Source organism: Micromesistius poutassou (genome assembly GCF_964030765.1).
Source record: "Micromesistius poutassou genome assembly, contig: SCAFFOLD_5395, whole genome shotgun sequence".
In the NCBI taxonomy this organism is placed as follows: Eukaryota; Metazoa; Chordata; class Actinopteri; order Gadiformes; family Gadidae; genus Micromesistius; species Micromesistius poutassou.
Genome location: NW_028177436.1, coordinates 3,098 through 14,061, shown reverse-complemented (window position 1 = coordinate 14,061; position 10,964 = coordinate 3,098). Strand labels below are relative to the sequence as shown.

General features: G+C 46.8%; 3 protein-coding genes across 6 annotated transcripts; 2 read left to right on the top strand and 1 right to left on the bottom strand.

The window, feature by feature from the left end:
* Positions 1-1,053: 1,053 nt before the first annotated feature.
* Positions 1,054-9,371, top strand: LOC311376137 (ribonuclease H2 subunit B-like). 3 transcript variants are annotated; one of them, XR_014643857.1, is made up of 12 exons: positions 1,054-1,194; positions 1,541-1,606; positions 2,061-2,168; positions 2,667-2,743; positions 3,904-4,018; positions 4,126-4,190; positions 4,480-4,585; positions 4,805-4,886; positions 4,987-5,032; positions 5,327-5,404; positions 5,764-5,927; positions 9,296-9,371. XR_014643857.1 is itself a non-coding variant. In XM_084491016.1 (11 exons), the coding sequence occupies exons 1-11, from the start codon at positions 1,131-1,133 to the stop codon at positions 5,872-5,874; spliced, it is 918 nt and encodes a 305-aa protein (XP_084347142.1). In that variant the 5' UTR covers positions 1,054-1,130; the 3' UTR covers positions 5,875-5,956. The 3 variants fall into 3 exon arrangements, 1 of the variants encoding a protein (XP_084347142.1); XR_014643858.1 differs by lacking the exon at positions 9,296-9,371 and adding an exon at positions 8,832-8,898; XM_084491016.1 differs by lacking the exon at positions 9,296-9,371 and having other exon boundaries at positions 5,764-5,956.
* Positions 5,825-10,748, top strand: LOC311376136 (TLR adapter interacting with SLC15A4 on the lysosome-like). Of its 2 annotated transcripts, none has more exons than XM_084491015.1 (2): positions 5,825-5,927; positions 9,296-10,748. In XM_084491015.1, the coding sequence occupies exon 2, from the start codon at positions 9,324-9,326 to the stop codon at positions 10,425-10,427; it is 1,104 nt and encodes a 367-aa protein (XP_084347141.1). In that variant the 5' UTR covers positions 5,825-5,927; positions 9,296-9,323; the 3' UTR covers positions 10,428-10,748. The 2 variants fall into 2 exon arrangements, with proteins under 2 accessions (XP_084347141.1, XP_084347140.1); XM_084491014.1 differs by lacking the exon at positions 5,825-5,927 and adding an exon at positions 8,970-9,104.
* LOC311376135 (uncharacterized protein C13orf42-like) lies at positions 6,539-7,863 on the bottom strand (the record flags this gene model as incomplete). The annotated part of the gene is made up of 3 exons (XM_084491013.1): positions 7,272-7,863; positions 7,008-7,152; positions 6,539-6,810 (listed from the first exon to the last, which is right to left on the bottom strand). Exons 1-3 carry the CDS (start codon positions 7,692-7,694, stop codon positions 6,539-6,541), a joined length of 840 nt encoding a protein of 279 aa, XP_084347139.1. The 5' UTR covers positions 7,695-7,863.
* Positions 10,749-10,964: the final 216 nt, after the last annotated feature.

Sequence of the window (10,964 nt, the reverse complement as noted above, 5' to 3'; positions counted from 1 at the left end):
ACACCCCTCTTGTTAGGGGAAAACACGCCAATTAGAAGCCGAGCTAATCGTCCACCACGAACCCGTAGCAGGGTGTGTGCGTTGAGATGAGATTAATGAATAACATGACATGTAAAAGTACGTTTCGAGACGTGAACTCACTGCACTCACACAACAGCCAGTCGTCACGTGTTAACATCGCTTCACCCTATTCTCATCGGAGGATTAACTCAGTGTGTGACAGAGAGAAAAACAAGTGACTCAGTGATTACCAACTGACCTGAAGTGTCATATCCTGCCTGATACATACATGTGCAGGCCGTGTGTGTGTGTGTGTGTGTGTGTGTGTGTGTGTGTGTGTGTGTGTGTGTGTGTGTGTGTGTGTGTGTGTGTGTGTGTGTGTGTGTGTGTGTGTGTGTGTGTGTGTGTGTGTGTGTGTGTGTGTGTGTGTGTGTGTGTGTGTGTGTGTGTGTGTGTGTGTGTGTGTGTGCGTGCGTGTACGTGTCTGTTTGTGTGCCTTTTCCTAGTGAGACGCAGATGGCTTCTCCAAATTGATGCATTCCCATGTGATGGCGACAAACAATTACAATGTAAATCAGCATTGAAGTACAGGTCACAAGTCTAACAAATGAGATACATTACCTCATAATAATAATAATAATATAAGGAACTATTTTAAAAAGGGCAAATTCTTGTTGTTGTTTTTGTGAAGTTATTTGGCGTCCCCTGCCGCCACTGCGGAGAACTGCATTCGAATAGCGCATCATTAATGGCGCAAACCACTATTTTTCCGGAAGTACGAAAATCGTTCGTTGCCGTTTCACTGTCGCGTTTTCTGTAACATAACCTCGTATGTGTTCTAAAATATTTAGTTTTCAATCAAATATACATTATTTTTTGTCTTATTAAATTAGGTGTAATAAAAACGATGAAAATATTGCCCCACATCGACTCGTCCCCTTGGAAAAATGGTACGACCCAGTAGACGGGGGAATCGCGCCTTTTCGCAGCTCGCGACGTCACGTTGGAGGAGGACCCCGGAGCGCTCCTCATGTTTACATCCTGTTCATCATCTCCTCCCTGCTAGGAGCTGCGAAGAGCTCAAATAAAGGCACAGGGAAGAACGGGTTGAACAAGCAACCGCGACCGGAATGGCTACTAAAAAGAAGCGCACGCCCAATTCAAAGAACAGCAGCTGGGTCGCAATAACCGCAGGTACACATAAGCAAAAAAGAATACAACGCGGGATAGACCTCACCAAGCTCCTTACTGTGCAGGCTAGAGGCCTAGCGAAGGGACACGAGTTGAACGACCACTTTGTGAAGGTCCTATAAGCGGACCAGCGCTGTTGTTTAGTATCAGTAGAACATTAAACAACGTGGCCCCCCATTCTGATGAGCTATGTGGACAGCTAGAGCCAGAACCATGCATCGTGCAGACTAGAGCTTGCTGCTTAACTGCGTGTTGATTGAAGTTCGCATGCTGACATGACGAGAGCTTTGCAATGTCGCCCCCATGCTGGCAGCAGCGATGCATTGCCTTTCTGTTTTGGGTTTCACAGAATCGGCCATCGACACAGACAAGGATGGAGATCCAGCTTTCGTGACACTGAGAAATCCTACAACAGGTGCAGAACTCACCAAATGAATGTATATGTGTTTTTCCATGCTGCATATGTCAAATGTGTTAAATGTCTGATGTCATGTGTGTAAATGTCTAGGTGTTCTGGATTAGGTATCTGTGTGCCACAAATGTGTGGAATGTTTGTCTGTCAAAAAAAGCCTGGCGAAAAATGTATGAACTTATGAAAGACTGTGAAAAAGAATTTCCCCATGGGGACATCTAATAAACTAACTAACTAACTTCTATATACTTCATCACTGTTTAAACAGTGATGTTTAAACAGTGATGAACTATATTTCATCACTGAAATATAGTTAATCACTGTTCAACTTCCCTCACGTTTTCATTTAGTCTACGTGACTACTATGTACTACTACTACTACTACTATGTACTAACGACATGCCCGTACTATTGAGTGTACCGTAATGCTGTTTTGCGTTTGTTGTTGTTGTGGTAGACGCAGCGTCGCTGTACCTCTTCAGCAGCGGTGACCTGAAGCCGTATGAGGTCAAAGCCTTTACAGAAGACTGCCACTCATGGTTCATCGGACAGACTGTGCAGAGAGGTTGGTCTCAGAAACGTGTAACAACAGTAGTGGAATATAGAAAGACTAAGACCAGAGTAATTATTAGAGAAAACGTTTCAAAAGTGTAACTTTTTCACACAAGTATGAAATATTGTGTTCCTAAATGTGTGCTGTCTTGTCGTACGTACATTTAAAAAAGTGATTCCATATTTTAACATTTGGATTAATCTTCACTTTCACTTGCATCTTTCATGTATACTTTTGATTCCTTTTTTACTTTGTGTTGTATGATTCAACTTATTTGTTATTCAGCTGTTTAGAATGAATTCAAACATTTGAGTTCAATATATACAGTGTTTATATTTTTTTTTAATATTTTTGCCATAACGGTCAGTTATTTATTGTCCTGTACATGTTTTCAAAATGGTTGTCAGTGCAACTCAAGTATATAATAAATGTATATCATATACTGTAATTATCACGCAATCCGTTTGTTTCTATCAACTGTCCAATTCTGTTTGTTTATCATCGTCACAGATGGAAAACTTCTCTTTATAACCCCGATGGACCCACTGTATCTAATGTTGCCCTATCTGGTGAAAGCTGCCAATGAGGTAGGGCAGTCGTGACCTTGGACTTAACGGTGTTAATCATTGAGCCTTCCCACTAGATCCTTCAGCCTTCCCACTAGATCCTTCAGCCTTCCCACTAGATCCTTCAACCTTCCCATTTGATCCTTCAACCTTCCCACTAGATCCTTCAACCTTCCCACTAGATCCTTCAACCTTCCCACTAGATGGGTTGTATTGTGTATTGTTTGCAACTCTGCATGGTTTAATATTTCAATATATATATTATATATATATATTTATTATATATATATATATATTATATTCAATGTCCGCATGAGTAAAACCATGCAATCACGTCTTCATTATATTAAATGTTACATCATTTCACTGTGATTATATGCAATACGGATTATATCACTATACTATATTATACATATGTAGATACTTTTATTTGGAAAAACTAGTGTATGTTTAATATATATATTATTTTATGTTAAATAGCTATTTTGTACAATGGAAGGAACTGCATTTGGATGCTTTAAAATATTTTTTTATTTATAATCAGATGAATATTAAGTATGTCTTTGTTGTGTAAGATTATGTCTTACAGCCCAAGGTTAGGCATATAGTGTTTACCAAGTTGCACATGAAACACTAGTTATTTCATGACCCTTCTTTATCACATATATCTGTTGTGGTTCTCACGCTTGTGATGCATCTATATTCCTCTCTGAGATTTTATAATAAATTGAGATAGACACCGTTTGTTGCGGTTACAGGCCTTTCCTTCATGCTTATCATTCATGTTGTTTTCACAACTTTGTGAGTGAGAGTTGCATACACCATTTTTTTCTCTTGAAAACTGAATGAAGTAAATGACACTGTGCTCACCATCCCCACAACCACCACATGGTTCTTCTCAGTCCGTATTAAACTATTAAACTATGATCTCCAAGGATTATACCAAACACATTAAACAGACCTTTTTCTTTTTCATCAGTGGAATTGTGTAGGTACAGTATGTACACTTTAACAAAATAATGGTAATCAAGACGACTATTGTGTGTGAATAGCGACTGAATGACGTGGAATGACGCTCCGAAAATGATCTGTATTCACGTCAAGTCATTTTGGATATAACGTGTCTGTAAACGGCACCTCTTCCTCCTTTTGTTTCTGCCATGTTCATGTATTTGCTGCAGGGCAAGTTCCAGCCTCTGGCCCAGGTAGTCATGGACGAGGAATTCCCCGCCTGCTCCAGGCTGCTGAGCTGCACGCGCTCCCTGTCCTCCGTGCACCTCGTTGCAGAGGAAAAAGGTCAGAGGTCATTCCTGTAGGTCGATTTTTTTTTTTTCGAGCTGGTAAGTCACGTTGATTTTCCTGTTTGACGAAATAATGACTTTTTGTCGCTCTTTTTTTATTAGAGGTTGGGGGCCGAAAGTTTCACAGATACAGCCAAGAGAAGACAATGCAATGGTTAAGTAAAAAGGTGTGGAATTGTTCGTCACATTGTATAAGATTTGTTTCTGTTGATGAGCCCATGACACAAAGAAAAAAACACAAGAAAAATAGAGTAAAGCAGAAATCTTTTTAAATTGAATATTTAACATGTTCTATGCTGGTCTGGAAATATAAATGCAGAAAAGAAACGCATCATCCTAAACCTTTTGTTTGTAGTGTGAATTCAAGGAACAGACACTGGGCTGCCTGTACATCTGGTGGTATCATTATTAAATACTGGAACTGATGTGTGAAAGTGATTTGGGTTTGTATGCCAGGTGGATAGGACCGTGACCGCACTCAAGAAGAGCAACATCTCTGTTGGGGAAGGAGTGAAGTCTAGGACCTATGTCAGGGTGAAGACAGAGTCGGACACGAATGAAGGTACTTCAGTGGGCAGTTGAATGTAAAGTCTTTGCAACCTTCAGCGAAATCTTTAAGTACACCATTGTCACCACTAGATGGCACTGTAGTCATTTTAGGTCCTCGCGATTGAACCGCATCACCTTACCTGGTGCATATTCAAAAGTGTGTTTGTAAGTGCATATTAAGTGTATACTCCTCCATTGTCTTGTCTTATCTTCCTGGTGTCTGGGAGCATAGAAGATTACCTGCGCTATGCCCATGGCCTTGTATCAGAGTACATCGACGAAGACCTGGGCAAGGCGCTGCTCAAACACCTGCAGTATGTGAACCACGCGTCCTCCTGCAGCTAACATCATCACGTCCTTTCACGCGGTGTACACTGGAGAGTGACCCCTCTCTCCTGACCTCTTCTTGTGCAGGTTGCCAGAGCTGACGAGCCCGAAGGAGACAGAGCCTCCTACCAAGGTAAGGCTCTCTGGTTCATAGAGTTCATTCACGCACGTCTGAAACGCCAGCCGTCGGTTTCATCTCTTTGTTCGATATATTCCTTTTCATGTGTACATTCATGAAACCTGCCTTTTGAAACCAGTAAAAGAAAAAACGTATGCGGAGTACTTTTTAAGTAAGTAATGTTATTTAGTGATAGTTAACGTGTCAGTTAGTTTAGACTTTCTCTGGTGGTGTGTTGTTGTGTGTTCCGGCGGTTAGGATGGACGAGTCGGGAGGGCAGCCTTCCTTTCACTTTCCTGTTTTCTGCAGAAACGTAAGCTGTCAGCGTTGCCAGTGGAGGCCGGAGAGGACTTCAGCAAATTCAACAGTTCGGATTTCGCCCGCAAAGTGAGTGGTGCACCCAACGTCCACAGGCGCCCACCTGAACCGCCCTCTTGTACCACTCGTCCCCTTTCATAGTCTCCCAATCGCCAACGGGCCTTTAATCACTAGCTTTAATGAAAAAGGCTGTTTCAACATGACCTCAGGCTGCACAGTTGTGCTCTCAATAGACGTCTCCTACGTGTGTGTGGAAAAAAAAAACGCAAAAAAAAACAAACCAGTGACATGGGGCAGAGCTTTATGAAAACTTGTACGTTGCTCGGTTTTGAAGTGAGCTTCTGATAAGAAATGAATTCCCTGCCGTCTCTCTCTCTCGCCTACAAGGCTGTTGCACTAACCTATTGATTTACTCCTCCTGCTCTCAGCCGCCCAAGAAGATGACTACGGCTCAGAAAACTCTGGCCAAAGTGGACAAGTCTGGCATGAAGACAATGTCCGCCTTCTTCAGCCCCAAGGTGAAGGCGGAGAGGAAGTGAAGGCCACGCAGTGTACCTGGAGGCCTTCCTGCGGTGGAGGGTCCTTGTGTTTTGTAAGAAATTAAAATAATCAATACCTCTATTTTGTTGTGTTCACTGAGTTGGGCTCATGCATCACTGATGTTTCAGAACGGGCCTTGATTTCAACGTTGGGTGTTTTCTTTTTAGAAGGTTTTAAATCTTTGCGTTCTCGAGTCGAGACTAAAGCACACGAAGGTCGGATCATGTAAAAATATATCCGTGACTGGCAGTCGACGGGATTACGGTTTTTTGGGAGGTAATCTTTTTCAACTCCATTGAGGGCGACCGGCCGACCGGATTCCGATGAACCTGTATGACGGTGACACTGCCACACAAGGCCATTAATGAAACAGGAACCAAGGAGTTTGAAGTAACTTTATTCGTCTTCTCATGGTGTCTAAAACACAGGCACTGCTTCCCCCATGAAGCACCTACCACTCACTTGAGTCTTACCTAACCTTAGTTTATCTCTTCTACATGACCAAGGCGTAACAGTCGCGTTCGACACAAATGGCTGCTGTATATTTTTGTCGTCAAAACTCAATACAAAAACATTGAAACATCGACAGAACCGTTCAAACAATGTTCCACGGCATTGTGATACAAAATAATCGTCATGGCAATGGGAATAAGTAGCAGCAACTCATTTAGGCCCTACTGCTTTTTTTAAATTGGGCTTGAAGCGCAACGTCTGGAAGGCGCTCTCCACCACCTTGGGCAGGTGGATCGGGTTCCTCTGCAGCCGTAGTCGACTGCTCGTGGAGCCGCTGGAACTTTTCTTCTTGGCGGCGGCGGTGGTGCCACGGCCGGGCGGCGCGGGGGGAGCCGCCGCTTTGTCCCGGGACCCCTCCGCCACTCTGGGTACGCGCATGACCCAGTTGGAATGGAGGTCGTGCTCTTTGGAGCTTGACGCCACTGTGCGAACACAACACGCAACACACACACACACACACACACACACACACACACACACACACACACACACACACACACACACACACACACACACACACACACACACACACACGACACCACCAAAATTGAGACAGCACGACGCCCGAATACACCGCTTATACGTCAAATTTCGATTCATGTCAACAATTTGAACCTACCAATGAAGTCTACGTCCGCGTTACCGTCGTCGGCGGGCGGTTTGCGCGCCCGGTCCGCGTCGCAGCTGTCGATGACGGCGTCGAAGTATTGCAAAGTGTCGTCCTCGTTCGGGAACGGCGGAGCCGAGGGTCTGACACTTGATCTCTGGGGTTTATTGATACGATAATGTGTGGTTAGCTTTCCATATGTTGAGCGGATCTAACAGGTGTCTTAACAGTGTGTGTTTTAAATGTGTGTAAACTACGTATATAAAAGGGTCTTACCTGCGCGTGTTTGGGAGGCGGCGGCGGAGGCGCGCGCTTCTTGGTCGACGCCGAGGCCTTCAGTTCCCCGCTGCTCAGGTCGTGGATGCTCCGCGTGTATTGCCGCCTCAACGCCACGAGTTCTTCCAAGTACTCCAAGCAGTTCTGGTTCTGCGAGTAGAGCCATATCTGATCCTCCTGCCTCTGGTAGTAGTACAAGGCGGTGGTGGACTCGATGCTCACGGAGCTCTTGCTCCTCTTCAAGGTCGAGTTCACGGCCGCCTGGCTGCTGGTCTTCTTCTCCCCGATCACCAGCATGGAGGTGCTGCGGACCAGCCGCACGGTGCACGCGTTGTGGTAGTCCTGTCTGCCGCGGAGGCCGTGCTCGTGAGCCCTGTGCCCGTGGTGGTTGGGACGAAACACATTATTCACCTTTTTGAACATCCCTCTTGGTAGACGTTCCTGTACAGCAGCACAGACGAGACATGGAGATCGCTTTGTTCCCTTTGGTGAATTAGTCCATCCTCTTTGGGGTGACCTGTAGTCTGAATGTAGATCCCCGGAAGCCTATACCGGACGGATCGCTTTTGATATGATCACTGTCCAAGGTGCTGAAGTCACGACCTCAACACATCGCCACCAACAAATCCTCTGAGCTGTTGCGAGTTTGGGTTGTGGTTTGCGTCATAGCAACGGGTAACTCTATAGCCGGCTCGCTGTCATTACTATTGAGCAGCTCTTTCGTGTCGGATATCCTCCTCCTTACTCACTTGCACCAACCCAAATGGGGGGAAATTGTCCAGGTCAGAAATATCCACCATCATCTATTACGCTCGGGGCAAAACGTCTATGGAGCAAATACTTAATACTGGCCTTTTTACATGATAGGCAATTTCGAGGAAGAGCTGTGGAATAACAGAATATTGCAAACCAGGCATAAGTTAGTCTTCTTAATTTGAAGGCCTACTAGGCAAGCACACTCAAGCTATTCTATAAAGAGTGCACCTAAGCTTTGGCAGATTTAGAAATGGTAATGTCTGTCAAGGCTTTCCGGCCTTATTAATAATCAAACATGTCTCTAGTTTCAGGCCCTTGTGTTGTATAGGGTAGTCTGCCAAGCCAGCAAAAGTTTAAAAGAGACTTTTAATTGAAGGAGGCATTCACAAGATGCTGACCAGCTACTTTTACTTTTTGAAACTAGACAGACCCAGACCCAACGGAACTTTTAATTTTCACTTTAGCTTTTTATAGAAAACATGAAACTGAATGGAAATGCTAATGATTATAAGCTAGTGACATGCAAAAGAGTTCCGTAACACTGTCAAAGAGTGCTTCTGGTTAATGAAACTAAGGACTTCTCCTTTTGTGCATGCATGGTTTAAAATAAATGTGAACCATTTAGTCACAGCCTTTACACTGAATACAGCTAGCTCTTAGTAAAAAACAACAATAATAATACACATTAAATGCTCTAAACCATAACGACAAATGACGGTCAATGTAACTACCTCCTGAAATATTTTATACTCAAAAATTACCTCGTGTCTATCGTCCAACCATAGTTTCTCTTCTGCTTTTCAGACGCACACCTGCATGTTTTTTTACAGAAACACAACCAGTGTGGTTGGTTCCTATATAGACGGTGTTTTTTGCAACGAAAGGGCAGAGAGGAGCTGTAATGGCGATGGGTTACGTATAAACATTCTCATTTCCTCACGGGCAACTATATAATACACCCCTCCAAGGCTGTCCCGGTCTGTGTGTGCGCCACGCACAAGCTCTGTTTCAGCAGTCGAGACGTCTGGCCTGTCCACATCTTAACGTTGTGAGGAGGGATTCTGTGCTCTTTTTAAGGTATGAGCATTGTGCTTCATGTAATGAATATTTTTGTTATTTTTGTTTGGTAAAACCTTGACAGTTTCTATGACTCTGTCCTTCCCGTGGTTCCTGTGCATGGCGATGTGTCCCCTTGTGTAATTGGATTTCACGGCTATACAGGAATAAAATGGAACTGAATTGAACCGAATTGGTGTTTGTGTCTATAGGCTACAGTGTGTGCTCCTCCTCGCAGCCATGCTGTGTGAGAGCAGACTTTGGATTGTGGCCTATGGTCGAGTGGAGGAAGTGGCCTCCACGGCTCCAGAGAGGGCCCCACCTCGGAGTCCCACCTGGCACGGACCTCAGAGAGCCGCCGCCGCCGCCGCCGCCGCCTGTGTCGTGCCCGCCTCGCCGCGATCATCCTCGACAGCCCCGCGGGGAGATTCTCCGGAGAAGACGGTACGCGGCAAGGATCGCTCATCTCAACTCAACCCCACCGCGCTCCAGAACCAGGGGGGGCCCTTCGGCCGCGGCTCCGGGTGCTCCGGGGGCCCTCCGGGGGGCAGCGGACACATCTCCCCAGAGGTGGAGATCCCCACGAGGCACGAGGGCTCGGTCAGCGACGGGCCCTTCCTGGTGCCCGCCTCCTGTCAGCTCATCTGCCAGAACTACAGCGACCTCTGCATCCGGGGGGACCAGGTGCTGCCCCTCTCCTCCCACGGCGCCGGAGCCCCCCTGCTGGGCGGCGACGCCAAGGCCGCCGGGCCTTTCCTCCAGTCCTACGACGTGCTCCTGCGGGAGGTGGAGGACTCCCTGCCGGAGCAGAGCGCCCAGGCCCCTGGGCCTCTCCTGCTGCTGCCCAGGAGGGCGGGCTCGCACCGCTGGCGGCAAGGCAGCGGGCGCGACCTCAGCTTCTTGTTCCACGGGCGCGAGGGCCCCTTCACCAACTCCCTGCTCAACTGCTACCTGGAGCACAAGCTGCTGGACCTGTACCAGCAGTACATGCTGGAGACCATGGCCCAGGGCAGGGTGGACAGCCCCTACCCCGGCCCGCCGCCCGCGCCCTTGCTGGCGTCGGAGTTCATCCTGACCAGCCTGGACCAGCTCACCCAGCAGCTGAGCCGCGAGCGCCGCCTGGAGGCCGGCCTGGCCAAGGACATGGTGATCAGCTGCTTCCTGCGCGTGGCCAGCGACGCGCAGTCGGGCGAGATCAGCACCCCCGTGCTGCAGTTCTCCGAGGAGGTGGACCCGCCGCCGCCGCCGCCGCCCGAGGCCCCCCCCCCGCCGCCGGAGGCGGAGGAAGCCCGTGGCGAGGAGGAGCCGGACGGACCCGCGCCGCTGGGCCCAGGCCTGGGGTAGAGGGAGTGCCTCGCTGCGACCTCGATGCTCACGGGACACGTGTCGATCGTCACGGCGCACAACGGCGATCACGCCACAGTGTGGATAACGGTGGCCGAGCCACTGAAATATTTCTTTGTGTCCACCTCTCTGTCTCTCTCTTTCTATTTCTCTATTTTTTTCTTATTTTTCTCGCTCTCTCTTTTTCTCTTTCTCTCTCTCTCTCCCTCTCTCTCTCTCTCTCCCTCTCTCTCTCTCGCGCTCTCAATTTTCAATTCAATTCAATTCAAAAAAGCTTTATTGGCATGAGAAATATACATACATAATATATCTCTCTCTTTCTCTCTGTCTAGCTCTCTCTCCCCCCCTCTCTCTATCTCTCTCTGTCTTTCTCTATCTCTCCCTCCCTCTCTCTATTTCTCTCTTTCTCTTTCACTCTCTTTGCGGTGAAGCAAGTTTAACTGAATCCCTTGCTGTGCATCATCAATGATGAATTCTTAACCTTGGTTTGGAGTGCGAGGGGAAAAACAACTGCATTTTGGTCTTTAAAGATTATTT

Coding starts and splice junctions, on each gene's coding strand:
- LOC311376136 (XM_084491015.1), top strand. CDS start 9,324: ATGCTGTGTGAGAGCAGACTTTGGATTGTGGCCTATGGTCGAGTGGAG.
- LOC311376137 (XM_084491016.1), top strand. CDS start 1,131: ATGGCTACTAAAAAGAAGCGCACGCCCAATTCAAAGAACAGCAGCTGG. Junction 1,195..1,540: donor CTGGGTCGCAATAACCGCAG/GTACACATAAGC, acceptor TGGGTTTCACAG/AATCGGCCATCGACACAGAC. Junction 4,586..4,804: donor AGAGTCGGACACGAATGAAG/GTACTTCAGTGG, acceptor CTGGGAGCATAG/AAGATTACCTGCGCTATGCC.